Source organism: Centroberyx affinis, unplaced genomic scaffold (genome assembly GCF_046629955.1).
Source record: "Centroberyx affinis isolate AG114_WGS23_722 - 3 ecotype Tasmania unplaced genomic scaffold, CSIRO-AGI_Caff_v1 ptg001919l_1, whole genome shotgun sequence".
Lineage (NCBI taxonomy): Eukaryota > Metazoa > Chordata > Actinopteri > Beryciformes > Berycidae > Centroberyx > Centroberyx affinis.
This window is the reverse complement of record NW_027280282.1, coordinates 20387-36770: the sequence shown is the minus strand read 5'-3', so window position 1 is coordinate 36770 and position 16384 is coordinate 20387. Positions and strand designations below refer to the sequence as shown.

The following is a 16384-nucleotide window of genomic DNA, read 5'->3' as shown; positions in this document are numbered from 1 at the left end:
GTGTTGTCTAAATGCTGTTTCGGAGGCTTTTCCACCCTGACAAGTGTAAAAATCAGTGGGTGAATTTTTTTTTTTTTAAATATTTGTCAGGAAAATGGTCAAAATTTAACATTATATCTGCGCAAAATATCAGTAGCTTCAATCCAAAAATACCGGTATCGGCCTTTAAAAACCCATATCGGTCGAACCCTAATGTGTGTGTGTGTGTGAGTGTGTTTGCAGCTCGTACTTGTCTCTGTGTGTCCATATAGATATCTATGTATGTTTCTCTGTCTGTCTACCTGTACGCCTACATCAGTCCTGGCAGACAGTGTGTGTGTGTGTGTGTGTGTGTGTGTGTGTGTGTGTGTGTGTGTGTGTGTATCAGTCCTAGAGGCAGACATTGTGTGTATATCTGTGTTCATGTGTCTTGTTTACGTCTGTCTTTTCTTTCAGGGCGTCTGTGTGTTTTCTGTGTGTCAGTCCTAGAGGCAGACGTTGTTGCTGATCTGGCAGGTGGATCCGGTGCCGGCCTGGGACAGGAAGAGCCTCCCGTTGGGGCAGACGCAAACCTCGTAGACAGTCTGTCTGGTCCCGGAGGACGAGGAGCTGGAGGAGGCCTTCCCCTCCGGCAGCCGCATCAGACGGATCCTCCGAGCGTCCAGGGAGATCTGGAGGAGGGAGGGGAGAGGGAGAGAGAGAGAGAGAGAGAGAGAGAGACGGAGGGATGAGGAGATGCGGCGGTGGAGATTTGCATTGTGGCATCTTCATTGAACTTCATCATCCGTTCATCCAGAGAGCTCAGGTGGGCCCGCAACAAGGAGAGATGGAGAGAGAGGGAGAGAGACAGAGAGAGAGAGAGAGAGAGAGAGAGAGAGAGCAGAGAAGAGGCGAATGCAGACATGGCCGCCTCAACTTTCCTACCTGATCTCACATCACTAAGGTCTGCTACAACAGTGTCTTCTTTTAAAAGCAGACTAAAAACATATCTCTTTTCACAAGCTTTTAGTTAGGTTTAAAGTGTGTGGTTAACGGGAAAACTTTTATTTTAGAATCAGTATTATTACTATTATTCCCTTTTTAATAATAATAATACCTTCTTATCTTATTCCTTTTTATTGTAATACCTTCTTATCTTATATGTTTTTATCTTTTTTTTATATGTTTTTATATATGCCCAAGGTTTCTTCCAAGTTTTCCTACCAAGGTTTTTCTTGGGAGTTTTTCCTTGTGTGCCTTTAGGGTCTACGGCTGGGGTGCCGGGTAGGTTAGGCTATGTAGAATAGGTAGTTTGTTTTGTCTTGCTCAATCTGCTCTTGCCTACCGGTGATTTTTTGTTTGCTAAGTTTGTCTTACATAACTTTGTTCACCATTGATTGTGTTTAGTTAGACCTAGCTAGACACACTCTCTGTAAAGTCCTCTGAGACATGCTTGTGACAAAGGGCTATATAAATAAACTTGACTTGACACATGTAATACCTTCTTATCTTATTCCTTTTTATTGTAATACCTTCCTATCTTATATGTTTCTATCATGTATGATCTTTGCCTATTTTTTGCTTTTTATTTTGAAGCACATTGAGTCTACGCCTGTCGTATGAAATGTGCTATATAAATAAACTTGACTTGACTTACATAAATACGTGAAATGACCGACTGTCATCAGTGTGTTTACATGCACAGACAGTTCTGCTTTTAATCTGGTTGCTGTAGTAACCTGGTTTCGGATCCACATGTAAACGTCATAACTCTTGTCACACCTGCACACCTCTCTGTGTGGCTCGATGAGCTGTGTGAACTTTGATGTGTTATTCATGTACCTCGGCACTCATGCTCATCACACTTCTCATGGAGACCACGCTTTTCAAAGCTCCAGTGTTTTAGTGGAGCTTCAAAAAGGCAAAAGAGGGAATAAAGCTCATTGTTTGTAGTCAGGAAGGCTGATCTCCCCAAAACGAATAGTCCAAGGCAAACTTCTTTGCTGCAAAACTTAAAAAGCCTTTAATTTAAATCCTTAGAATAACCTGGGTAAGCTCTAACACTGATATGAGAAAGCTTGGCAAGTTATATACTACTTACTTACTACATAAGGTTAAGGTCTTATTCAGGTTAAACACCGGTGTTAACAATGACCTTTGATAATCTTATTGTGCCATGGAAACGTCTAACTCCTTTCACTTTTGGTTTTTCGTCATCTGCGCAAGCTCATACTCGCAAAGCATTATGGGAACATTTTGGCGTCAACAAAAACACTGCACAGATTACTACTGGGATCATCATTTCTTTCTCCTGCATCAGAAGTACCCAGAGGAGGGAGCCGGCAGCCGAAACTTTTAATTATTTTTTTGCCAAACAGAAATATTCTCTTCATTTTGAGGTTGTGATGTACATGTTCCATCTCTTTGTTTTTGTCTGTGCAGGCCAACTTTATTTCCTGCTGTGAAGTACTTTGTGACAAACCTGTGTATTAAAGTATTAATCCACGATACTCATAACACTTTATTATGAGAAGCCTGGTTAAGACGCCCGGCGTACTCCGATATTAAACGGGTTACTGTGGCATGGAAACATCTTGCTGCTTTTACTTTTGGTTTTTCCCTGTCTCTTACTACTATTACTGTTCCTCATATTCAGCTATTTCTCCATGTGTTCTTTGTAATAAATAAAATTAATACTGTGTTTTTTTTTATATGAATAACACACTCTGTCCTTTGTTTCCTTTGTCCTGCAGAGTAGAGTGTTTCCCCCCCCCCCCCCCCCACATACCATAATGATGTAATCAATGCATGTATGTGTGCCTGTCCACTATATATGGTTATGAGTGGTTTTGAGTGTTCTTATAGGTGGACAATAATATATGCTATCCATACGTGTTTCCATATTAGGCTAAGTTGGTTGGCTTTGTCTCAAGGAATCTGAACCTGTGGGTTTGGCTCAGTGTCAAGATTTACAATTTTGTTTAATCTATAGAAGTGAATCCTCTCCACTCCATGCATGTCTGAATAAAGAACCCATGGAAGACTTTTGAACCTTTGCTCATTTGTTTTGACACAGGGGTGAAGCTTATTTTTCACCTACATTTTAATTGTTCTTAACTGCAGACAGTCCATCAGCTTAAGTCACAGAAACTGGAATTGCAGTATGTCTAACCTAGCTTATCAACACTGTCCAATAAACAAACTACTAGAGTCCATGTGACTTTGGTTTACAAGCCAAAACGAACCAAACACAAAAATGCAACAAAGTCAGTTTGTCCACTCTGGTTCAGACCAAAGAAAACAAACTGTAGGTGTGATCGTAGCTGGTTGACAAACCTTTTCATACTTTTGCTGGTGGACTGTTCTATGTACAGGAATATCCCACTACTATAATTGGAGAGTGGTTTGTGTGTTTGTGTGTCCCACCATGGAGGAGAGGAGAGGAGGAGAGGAGAGGAGAGGAGAGGAGAGGAGGAGAGGAAAGGAGAGCAGGAGAGAGGAGAGGACAGGAGACAAGGAGAAGAGAGAGGAGAGGAGAGGAGACAAGGAGAGGAGAGGGGAGAGGAGAGGAGGAGAGGAGAGGAGACAAGGAGAGGAGAGGAGGAGAGGGGGGAAGAGGGGAGAGGAGAGGGGAGAGGCGAGGAGAGGAGAGGAGAGGGGAGGGGAGAGGAGAGGAGACGAGGAGAGGAGAGGAGAGGAAAGGAGAGGAGAGGAGACAAGGAGAGGAGGAGGGTATAAATTCTAGTCCTCTTAATTGGGTTATTCGTGACAACAGGGAGACTCACACACACACACAGGGAATCAAAGCTTCATGTAAACAGCTTGACCTGAATAAGACTTTAACCAGAGCATGGCCAATAGCCGGGTGACTCTGTGCATGTAAACAATGATGCATGGAAATGTCACACAGTACACGTGGGTGTGGATCTTAATTTGTGTTCATTTTCCAGGTCGTTGGGTAAATAAAGACTTGGTAGCTGAAGGGACTTGTTAATGGTGTTTGGCGAGGTTTGGCTTGCTGTCAGCGCTCCTGTTACTGATGACTGCCATTTGGCTTCTGCCTGTCATTTTGCTGCTATTGCTCATGGTAACATTTTGGTTTGAAGGGGCGAGTAACTGAAGAAGCTCTGGTTTCACAAGCGCAAGGAGAGAGAAAGCTACTCCTCATATGGAAATGAACTGAGGAAAAACATATTCCAGATACAGAAGTTTACTGAGGAGAAATCTACTAGAGAAGTTGTTTCTTGAGGAGAAATCTTGTGATCATTCATACTGATAAATACTGACATTACCATGGGAGAGATAGAGGAAGAGAGATGGAGAGAGAGAGAGAGAGAGAGAGAGAGAGAGAGAGAGAGAGAGAGAGACTGGTAAAAAAAAAAGAGATCTGGTAGAAACAGACAGAGAGAGGCCTACACTGACAGAGACAGCTAAAAGAGAGAGAGAGCCATAGCTTCTGTTGTCCATTGCCATAGCTGACGACTGACCTTGTATTTCACTCAAGTGTCTTTTCAAAATAAAAGTACCATGGTTCACTTTTCAGGATTATATTTTACATTCCTTTTAATGCAGGGGACATGTTCCTTTCGTTTCCCTAGGCCTAAATGAAAATTAGAATAGCGTAACATAAGCTTTGGGTGGCATGATGAAAACCTGGCTGGCCACAGGTTGCCTACATGCCTGGGTTCTACCAGCGTTAGTCTGGTTACCATCCAGGCAGCGGAAAAACACAAGTTTAGACGCTACTGCTTTGTGTAGAGCAGAGCGTAACAGCCAGCCAACCGGGAGCCTGTTTGACACAGAGCCATTTGATTGGCCCACAAGAGAGAGTATGGTAGCCAGCAGTGACGTTTGAAAACCCAAAACTGTCTAAAACCGAGACATTCATATGTTATCGTTTATTTTCAATTAATGCTACTTAGTTTGCACTTGCTAGCTACTGTAACAATGTAACTGAGCCTCTGGCCCCGCCCACAATCTGTCAGAACTGACATCAACACACATCGACCAAGCTGCTCGCAGTGTGAAGGCAGGGTCAGTCAGTTGGTTCACACACCAATTCTTCTGCCTTCTGACCACTGAAGAGAGAACAACACACACACACACACACACACACACACACACAGCCACCCAGCCTCATTTTCCTTCCCTCAAATCCACATTGATTGGAAACAAAGTACCTCACTCCATCCGCACAGACAGGAACCGCTACTGTATGAATCCCTCTAACACCCCCGCACCCCCCCCTCCCCGCACCCCCCCTCCTCCCTCCTCCCTCCTCCCCGCCTCTCCTGGGGCTCATAGAGGGCTTGTATTTCGCCGGCCGAGGAGAGGAGGTGCTCTCCGGCTATAAAAAGGTAAAGGAGCCATTACCAGGCGCCTCGGGGAAGCATTGCCATCAAATGACCTGGAACACTTTTAAAGCAGAGTCTCAGCTGACTTCCTCAGACAGCTGCTATTGAGCAAATCTTTCACCAGGAGGGGCACAGAGTGTGAATGTGTGTGTGTGTGTGTGTGTCTGTATGTGGAGCGGGTAAGGCCTGGAGTGTGTGTGTGTGTGTGTGTGTGTGTGTGTGTTCGTGTATTTGTAGTTGGAGAGTAAGTAAGGCCAAGAAAAAGCATGTGTGTGTGTTATGTGTGGGGATAGAAATCTTAAGTGTATGTGTGTGTTTCAGTGCCTGTGCATGTGTGTCTCTGTGAGTCTATTTCTGTATCTGTGTGTGTGTGTGTGTGTGTGTGTGTCTGTATGTGAAGCGGGTAAGGCCTGGAGTGTGTGTGTGTGTGTGTGTGTGTGTGTGTGTTCGTGTATTTGTAGTTGGAGAGTAAGTAAGGCCAAGAAAAAGCGTGTGTGTGTGTGTGTGTTATGTGTGGGGATAGAAGTGTATGTGTGTGTTTCAGTGCCTGTGCATGTGTGTGTGTGTCTCTGTGAGTCTATTTCTGTATCTGTGTGTGTGTGTGTGTGTGGGTGTCTAATGGCCAAAACCCGCCAGTAATTGCGGCGGCGGAGCCAAGGGGGTCCTGAGGAGTGTGTGTGTGTGTGTGTGTGTGTGCATGTGTGTGTGTTTGTGTGTGTGTGTGTGTGCAAGACAGACAGATGACAAATGGACATTTGGAAGGCAGCGCTAATGGAGTGTGAGCGCGATTCCAATTATATGAATAGGTGGCAGCGAGCTCAACGGCCTTATTATCATCCGCACCGAGGTGAGGCTGTTCAGCTTCGGCTTCCAGACCGCCGCCTTGATTCCTTTTAATTGTGCCGTTTGACATCGAAGTGAATCCAAGGGCACCTTCTAGAAACAAGCTGCCACCCCCCCCCCGCTCTCCCTCGCTTCGCATTCATCTCATAATGTAAGAAACTGCTTTGTAAGAAACTTTTAAACACTTTCTGCTCTCTCTTTCTAATCCTCCTCCCCCTGATTTTACCAGATCTGACATGACATGACGGCCGAGACCTAAGGAGGGAAATCCGTTTATCAGCGCAACAAAACTGTGATAAATTTGGGGGAAATGGCGCATGTGACAAATCGTTAGAGAAATAGTTTGAGGAATTTTATGTGGGAAAGAAAGGAAGGAAAGAACAGAGGAAAGAAGGAAGCATGGTAAGGAAGAAAAGAAAAATGCAAAATGCTTCTAGAAACAGAGAAGGGAAAGTATAAACGAGATAAGATGGTTAAACAATTAAGCAAAGTGGGAAAATTAAAGACCGGAAGAGGATAGTGGAAGGAAGCAAGGAAAGGAAAGCAGGCAGAAAAAAAAGGACAAAAATAGATGTAACAAACAGGGATGCAAGAGAGGAATTTATCAAAGTAGAAACATTAAAGACTGAAAGATGTTTGAATGGAAAGTAAATAAGGTAGGAATGAATGAAGGAAGGAAGAGAGGAAAGAAGGAGGGACACACACAGGCTCTTGTAGAGCCGCTCATCCCGAGCAACCTCATAAACTTTTGTCAAAAATGTTCAGTATTTACCATTTCTTCTGCCGTAACAGATTCTGGTGGAGGGCCAGTGAGGGAAATTGCCACCAGCCTTTGGCCAAATGTGGGTTTTAATAAATGTTTGGCAGGGAAGTAAGCATTGTTTGGAAATGTTTTTTCCTTCTAAAAATCAGTTTGGCCCGGAAACAATATTGAATTGAGCTGGAATCCCTTCTGCCAGTATGGGTAAGTGGATAAAACGTTAATTTGTCAGCTTGCTAGTGCACAGAGTGTTGTCCTCATGCAGAAAGACTATTTGAAAGAATGGGGATCGCACTTGACAATGTTTTGTTTTCATGATGGACAGGATGTTTTTAACCCACCGGCCTTCACCAGTGTCTGCCATGAAAACAAACAAAACATTGAAATATGAAGGGTTTGATTTAAAAACAACATGTATCTTCATTTTTGAAAAACCGCAATGTGATTTCTCAATATTAAAAATAAACAGGATACTAATAATTTTGAACTAGCCTTTGATTAAAGCTTTTTAATCATATGAAGAGTGCCTTGGATTCGCCCCTTTTTTTGACTATTAAAAATAAACACTTGAAAATGTTACTGTACTGTAAATAAATGGCTCAAGTTAGAAAGTGATTAGCTTCAGTGCTTTGCTTTACTTTACTTTCATGCCAGCAGTTGTTTTGACGGAGGTGTCACTTTTGTCAAATGATGGATATCTCAAGAGTTTTGTTGTTTCAAAAATGAGAAATCCACTATTTGACAAAAGTGACATCTACTCTCCCAAAATGATTTATAGCACAAAATAAAATAAAAACTAAATCCAGGCACTTATTAAATGATACTAGGTAACTTTAGTTCTTCTTTGGTAAAATAATGACTTTTCCAGACTGGACCCTCCACATTTTAGAGATACTGACTGATGAATGAGGTGAAGACTTTTTCTGTATGGATATACTGTACACACTACCAGTCAAAAGTTGGGACACACCATATTTTTCTTTAGTCTAACTATTTTCCAAATTTTTGAATAGTAGTAAAGACATCGAAACTATGAAATAACACAAGTGGAATAACCAAAAAAGTGTTAAATCAAAACTATCTTATATTTTAGATTCTTTAAAGTAGCTGCCCTTTGCCTTGATGGAAAGGCAAAGGCTTTGGAAAGAAATTCATACATAGGATCAACTTCAAGCATTTAAGCAGAAGCCTTTAGATCAAAATGGCTTTAAGAGAATGAAAAACATAGTACATTCAATCAGGTGTGTTCAAACTTTTGACTGGTAGTGAATAGCATTTAATAAACAAACTCTTCATATATTTTCTTTGCTGAGTGCGGTCCCATTCCTTCAAAACAGACAGAAACGTGAACTTCCCCCCCACACCTCTCCGTCTTTGGACTCCAGGCGCAGCTCGTTCCTGCAGGTGGCCTGGATGTCTCCGGCCTCCGCCAGGATCTGGATGCCTTTAGGAGCCTCCATCAGCAGAGAGCGGGTGGGAGACTCCAGCCTGGGGAGCAGAGAGAAGCAGAGCAGCTCTGTCAGTCATCACACAGCTTGTATCATGTATCATCATCATCATCATCATGTTGGGATGAGTGAGGTGGCAGTTGTGGATATGTAAAGGAGAAAATTCCTAATCGTGATATAAAGGGGAGAAGTTTAGGGTTGGATCACAGCTACAGTTTGTTTTCTTTGTTCTGAACCATAGTGGGAAAGTCACATGTAGCTCATTTATTGGTTTTGGTAAACTGCCTTCCTGCAAAGTTAGAGACTTTCACCTCATCTTGACTTCAAGTTTGCCCTCGGTTCATTTTGTAATGCTACGATTTCCAAGCATGAGTAACTGCTGGCTATCAGATGTCAACATCCGTCTCCTTCTACCCATAATCCATTGTGTTTTGTGGTTGCTTCCTATAGTTGGTTAGGATTTTGTTGTCACTCCTAAGGAACAGCACCGCAGTTTGCTTGGAGGAGGACTGAGAGGATTAATAAGGGTTAAAATAATCATACTATGACACTGTGGGATATTTCAGGCTGAAGAGTAGAGAGCAACAACTCTGAAAAACACACAGGGAAGAACGAGTCTAATATTCATATTCAGTTCACAGAAACACATAACTCAAAGATACAATACACTATAAACACACTCCTGGCTCCTTCTGGCTCTTGTAACTTTATTAAAGACAATACAGCGGTGTCTTATTTAACATACTTCATTCTTCATATTATCTTTCACTTTCACTTGTAATTTACTCACTGCTAATCATGATTGCAGGATTGCATATAACAAGTATAGAAAACAAGATGGCAAGCACCACCTATATAATATTGTATATAATATGTAACATAATGACGAGCGATGTGATGCGATTAGGGAATTCACACACACCGATGTATTATACTGTTGCAAGTAATTGTAAGTCACTCTTCATAAGCTAAATGACTGAATTATCATGTAAGAAGAAATAATCTAAATTAACATTCAGTTGAGGGAAATGCAAACTGCCAACTCCATCCAACACAACATCACACAGAGAGTAATCCATGTAAAGCAATGCCTATGATACTGAAAAACATATTTCCATAACGATGCATCAAGAATAATGCATATAAATCAACGCCTGTGGCAAAGAAAACAATAAAGCAGGATTCAGAACATGGAAGCACATCGCTTGTGGCACTGAAAACACAACTATTTACAGTACATAGATTCACATTAGCATTTTTTTCTTTTTTTCAAGAATTTTAGAGCACTTCAGCTGCACATTCCCCGCAGTGTGATGTGTCCTTCCACACTGCAGAGATGAGAGTCTTACATACATCTAAGCATTTCATCAGAGGGATCAAACTGCAGGGGCGGCAACAAGGAGCGGCTGGCCCGGAGCAGGAAGGCTGGTACGGGTATTGAACCTGTGATCTTTAATAATAATGGCTAAAAAAAAATAACAACCAGGCTAGAAAAAGAGGCGAAAAAGAGACTTGATTGTAGTGGTATTGGTGGTAACATTAGTTAAAACTATGTAAAAGTTAATAGTCTTTTAAGGTAGATTTGTTACTAGATTTAAGTCATTCATTCCTTCCTTCCTTCCAGTAAACTGTTGTCTTTAGCTCTAGACTCCAAAACACATTTAGCTGCGAGTTGTAGCTTGAAAAGAGTCAGCTGAACAACATTTGGTCTCCAGCGTTTGCATTTGTTAGCTAGCTAACCAGCCAGCAGGCTAATTTAGCAAACCGACCAATGTTAATTTTAGAATGTGATTACTTATCCACACTGCAGAGATGAGAGTCTTACAAACATCTAAGCATTTCATCAGAGGGATCAAACTGCAGGGGCGGCAACAAGGAGCGGCTGACAGGAAGGCCGGTACGGGTATTGAACCTGTGATCTTTGCTACAAGCCGACTTAAGAACATGGAAAAAACACACAGTGATCATTCATGACAGATCGGGCGGCAGGGTGGCCTTGTGGTTACTGAGGTTGTCCGCCAGTGAAACACGTCGTCGCACATTGAGGCACAAGCCAATAACAAGGTGCATCGACGCTCCAAGTTTCATCAAAATCGGACTGGTGGTTATGACCTTTCACAGTTAGACATTTTGACTTTTGACCTGATCTACAGCACCTCCATGAGGCCAAACAGTATCATTTTTTATTTTATTTTTTTTAAACACAGTGCCAAAATTCAAGTTTCATCAAAACCGGACCAGATATCACGTTTGATATCACATTTTGAAGTTAAAAATTTTGACCTTTTAATTAGGCTAATCAGTGTAATTCTTTAAAGGTCCCATATTCTACACTTTCCAGTGTTGTCACTTTCGAGTGGTGTCATGTACCAAAAACAATGTGTCATGTACCTCTCAATCCATTTTTATACGTCTGCCTTTTCCAGCATCTCTCTAAGCCTTACCAAGAACAGCTCAACTGCTTTCAAAAAAACACTTTGTTAGTCTATTATTTCTTACAAAAATGATAATGAGCGAACCTTTGTGACGCCACAAAGTTACAGAAGTCCAAACAGCTTGTTTAGAGGCTCTTTTTCTAATATGGATTGTGTGGATTTAGTTGGTGACCGTGCGTTTTGATACTTTCACCATGTTTAGATAGACCATCCAACTCCTTTATGATCAAAGAGGCAAGGGGAATCCTGTTTTACACGATATGGGACCTGACTCTCTGACCACGAGGCCACCCTGCCGCTCCAACACTGAACCAGTATGGATCATCGGTTAGGTCGGGGGAGGGGGCAGGTGGGCGGAGACATTTACCTTTAAACTCTGACGATCTGTTCAATTTTTCTACTGTGAGGGAGGTTTTCATTTTCAGCTTAAGTTTTTCTTATTTAAAGGTCCCATATTCTCCACTTTTCAGTGTTTTATTTTGTGTCTTGAGGTCCATTCAAAGCTGTGTGTGTGGTGTCATGTACCAAAAACACTCCCAATCCATTTTTACACCTTCATTTTCCAGCATCTCTCTGAGCCTTACCAAGAACAGGCTGTTTCTGTCGCTAACCGTTTCAAGAGTGAAACATGAGACACTGCGGCCCGGCAGCTACAGGTAGTGAAAACTCTCCGGTAATAAACAATGACAACCGCTTGAAAAAAACACTTTGTTAGTCTATTATTTCTTACAAAAATGATAATGAGCAAACCTTTGTGACGCCACGAAGTTACGGAAGTCCAAACGGCTCGTTTAGAGGCTCGCTTTTCTAATTCTCTAAACACATCCAACTCCTGTATAATCAAAGAGGAAAGGGAAATCCTGTTTTACACGATATGGGACCTTTAAACACGGGAACACAGAGTGAAGATGCATCATCCCTCCAAGTTTCAGCAAAATCAGACCACGGTGTCTAAAAAAAGTCAAGGATTACTTAGCTTAGATTAGCAAGGCATCTTACCAGGAGGCAGAGTGCATGCAGCGTCAACAGAAGACGATAAAGAGTGAGTCACATGCACAAACACACACACACACACCATAAGGACCTGCAACAAGAATGCCTAACAAAGCGTCTTTTTTCAGAGAAATGCGGCATAACCTTGGATTTGACACTTGAACACTATAGCCCACCTTCCTGCTGTAACCACGGCTGCTTAGCGCCGCCTGTGTGAATGGCACACCTTACACGGATTAAAAACCGTCCCGCTCTTCACGTCTTGACAAAAAACAACTCATAGCCACAAGCAAATCTTTACAGGAAGCACAGAAGGTGTCAGGACGCTTCAGTGGATTCAGGACAGCAGAGGAGGTCTCTATAGCATTCCTGTCTGCCTGTCACCATGGCGGCTGTAGATAAAATATGTGCTATTCTCTCCAGGGAATCTTTTTCGACGATATGACACACAGTGTATTCAACTGGGGGGGGATCTTGCGCTGTTGTTGTGAGTGAGCTGTAGCTATTAGTGGCTATGTTTACATGCGCAGATACACAACATCCATTCTTAACCCAGGCGCATGACGGTTTTGGGTTGACGCTGACGCAAACGTTCAATCTGCGGACAGGAATATTCTGTTTTAATGGGTTATTCGTGGAAACAGGGATTCTCTTGCAGGATATCAAAGGTTCATGTAAACAGCTTAACCCGAATAAGACCTTAACAAGAGTATGGCCAATAGCTGGGTTACTCAGTGCATGTAGACGTAGCCAGTGTGTCATGGTTGCTGCAGGAAAGGAAAGGCTCAGTACACAACGCTCTGCTTCTTCCGGTCACTTAGCTGTCCTTTCCCTGCAGCCACAGTCATTCCTCCCAACGGCCTCGACTGGTCTTCCTCCGGTCTCTTGAATACTGTACTGACCTTCCCAGTCGCCTCTTCTGGTGTCAAACAATAGAGGCTTTTGCAGTTCATCGCAAATCTGCCAGCAAACACCATCTTGCGTCCTCATTGCGGTCCATAAAAGAATTGTCTGTGCACAAATAATGGCTAAAAAAAATTAAGAGCGAGGCTAGAAAAGGAGAGTCTTGATTGTAGTGGTATTGGTGGTAACATTAGCTAAAACTATGTAAAAGTTAATAGTCTTTTAAGGTATGATTTGTTACCAGATTTAAGTTATTCCTTCCTTCCTTCCTTCCTTCCTTCCTTCCTTCCTTCCTTACTTCCTTCCTTCCTACCAGTAAACTGTTGTCTTTAGCTCTAGACTCCAAAACACATTTAGCTGTGAGTTGTAGCTTGAAAAGAGTCAGCTGAACAACATTTGTGTTTGCATTTGTTAGCTAGCTAACCAGCCAGCAGGCTAATTTAGCAAAGCAACCAATGTTAACGTTAGCATGCAATTACGAGCCACTACAAACGCTAATGTTTGCCTCAACTAGATATGTTAGCTAGTGCGCAAATCAGACGGTGAAGCTGACATTATCTAAACACAACATTTATCAGTGACAAAATGATCAAAAAGAGCACAGAAATTCACTTTGTCTATTCAGTTCTTTTGAGACGGCCAAGTTGTACGTTTAGAAACACAATCAACTGATCTCAGCCACTGTTGCCCAAGAGCTGAGGACCTCCAATATGGCCGCCAGAGAGAGTGTTACATCACTTGAAACACCTATATACTTTACGACCCCTCTCAACCCTGAGTCACTCCCCCCTCCTCCTCTAATCTGCTTTTGTCTGAAGTTTAAAAAAAATTTCCTGCCCACCTCTCTCCTTAGCTCTTATTTCTCATATCTGTTCTTAGCACTTCTCTACCTTAAATGATCATTAACGGGTCACAGGAATGTACAATAACCAGTTAACAAGGATCATTATTTCTTTTTTTATTTAGTGAACTTTTATTTTAACCAGGAAGTCCCACTGAGAACCAATTTCTTTTACAATGGAGACCAAGAGGCAGCACTGATAATAAAAAAAACAATTTAAGCACAAACAGCACACACATAAAAACAATGAAGTTTAAAACATGAAATAAAAATAAAACCTACCAAGTGCCACATATAGTCTAGTAGGATAAAAGTTTTTACAGCCTGAAACGAGAACAGCTGCAGTTTTCAGTGACAATGGCCGTTCATTTCCCTTTAAAACCGGCCAATGACAAGAGACTGTTAGGTTTTACTGTTCTGCAGCTCATTCCAGGACAAAATAAGACAAACTCCTCCTGGCACCTTCTGTACGAACGCCTGGTGTTTTACAATAGAGCCATCTATTTGATCTAAGACTGTGCCTGGTGTGTGTCAATAGAAACATAGAATTAATACACATAAGCAATTTGCCAAGGATGGCCTTATAAATAAAAATATACCAGTGCTGCCCGATGTGCAGCAAGTGATTAAAGTTTCATCTTATTCATTTAATCTTATTTCCGATTTTCACTCACTGTTAGTTGTTCTGTTTCTTTCTTTCTTTCTTTCTTTCTTTCACACTTTCATCCATTTTCACTCACTGTTAGTTGCTCTGTTTCTTTCTTTCTCTTTCACACTTTCATCCATTTTCACTCACTGTTAGTTGCTCTGTTTCTTTCTTTCTTTCGTTCTTTCTTTCTTTCTTTCTTTCTTTCTTTCACACTTTCATCCATTTTCACTCACTGTTAGTTGCTCTGTTTCTATCTTTCTTTCTTTCTTTAACACTTTCATCCATTTCCACTCACTGTTAGTTGCTCTGTTTCTTTCTTTGTTTCTTTCACACTATCTTTCACACTTTCATCCATTTTCACTCAGTTAGTTGCTCTGTTTCTTTCTTTTTCTTTCTTTCTTTCTTTCACACCATCCATTTTCACTCACTGTTAGCTGCTCTGTTTCTTTCTTTCTTTCTTTCTTTCTTTCTTTCTTTCTTTCTTTCACACCATCCATTTTCACGCACTTAGTTGTTCTGTTTCTTTCTTTCTTTCTTTCACGCCTTCATCCACTGCCTCATTCTCTCCTTCCTTCCTTCCTTCCTTCCCTCCTTCCTTCCTTTGTCCCTGGTCCAGCTTGGCTGCTGCAGTATTGATTGCATAAGAGCCAGGAACCAGGATCAAACGACCAGGAACATTTAAATCCCAATAAGAAGTTGTCAGCTGTCAGTTTTTGCCCACATCACAGCTTATGGATGTGGGGGAATAAATGAATCATACACTGTGCTGCTTTTACAGTTCAAGCACACATATCGGCTGTTGCAGAAAATCATATAACAACCACTTTTGCTTTGTTCCATTGCCAAAGTCTTATTCAAAGCATGAGACAGAACACCAGCGCCAAGTCCTGATTCATCTGGAATAATAGTCATTTATCATCAACAAGGCAAGTGGCCTGTGACAAAGTGCCAGGCAGAGACGCTTTTCTGATTTTATTCTTTATTTTGAAAAGCTAATAAGAAGTTTGAATTGCACCTCTCTCCACGCGCACAGCGCTGAGAATATAACCGTCTATTTCACTCCAATTATGTGAATCGGTGTAAAGCTGTTGCTACCTTCGAGTACAATTTGAATATAATTCCCCTCGAATCAAAGACTGATGATGATGATTAGAGGTGGGACCTCAACTCCATCTCCAACCTGTCTCTCTCTCTCTCTCTCTCTCTCTCTCTCATTCTCTTTCTCTCGCGCACACACACACACACACACACACACTGCAGTAATGTAAAATAGTAGAGAGCTGTTGTGGTCGGAGCGAGAGACAAAACTAATGATTATTTAGTATTTGGGCACAGGAGGACATCCAAAAACACTTAAATGGTACAAACCAGTTTACCATTGCCTTGTTATTAACAGCTTTACCCAAAACCAAAAAATATGATAAAACACAAAAACACAAATTGGTGTATAATATCAAATATCAAAGGTCAGCATGCAGGTTGTCCTTTTCTCCACAAAGCTATTACAAATGAATAAGCACAGTAATCACACTTAATAAAGACCTTTTCAATTGTTTACTGCAATTCCACATTAACGTTTACTCCGACTGGGTTTAATTCGTACCGGCCTGTTAAAAACTTTTTGTTGATGCATCCCCAGAAGTTCTGCCATCGCAGCCAAGCTTAAATAGCGAGCGTGGTCAGCAGATAATAGCGAGCTTCCAGCATTAATAAATCACATCTACTGCTTATTTCCATAATTCCCTCCCTCTATTTTTCACAGCGGCCTTGAAACACCTAAAAAAAAAAGCCGTATCCAAGCACAAAGATGATTGATCCATGTTTTCCAAGAGCAAAAGCCCCGTCCATTTTGCATTCGCTACCTTCATCTGGGCCCCCGTGTTACTTTCCAACACAACTAATGCGATGCAGAAGATTAGAGAATAGAAAACGATGATGCACAAGAACAAGAACGAGAATGTTTTTACTTTGCTTGTGATATTATTCTCCAAACTTGCCAGTGGCAGCGTAAACAAAGTCCTTCTACCTGCTGTCTGAAAGGATAACCTGAATGCCACAGAGGAAGAAAAAGGGATAGGGGGAACTGAAACAGTCATAGTAGCAGAAGTTGGAGTGATAGCAAAAGTAACAGAATAAGAAGAGGAGAAGAAGTAATAGAAGAAGAAGGTGGAGTCTCTTGTGTTGTTGGTGTAATCCCCTG

The 16384-nt window shown here is 41.7% G+C and overlaps 1 protein-coding gene across 1 annotated transcript in view; it reads right to left on the bottom strand.

Annotated features, from left to right (window-relative positions):
* Positions 1 to 451: 451 nt before the first annotated feature.
* LOC139653520 (delta-sarcoglycan-like) overlaps positions 452 to 16384 on the bottom strand; it is a gene marked incomplete at its 5' end in the record, with an annotated part of 29892 nt that continues 13959 nt past the window's right edge. The window contains 2 exons of the mRNA XM_071530373.1: positions 452 to 650; positions 8280 to 8403. Of these exons, the coding sequence (XP_071386474.1) occupies positions 465 to 650; positions 8280 to 8403 (310 nt within the window). The remainder of the gene's footprint in view (positions 651 to 8279; positions 8404 to 16384) is intronic.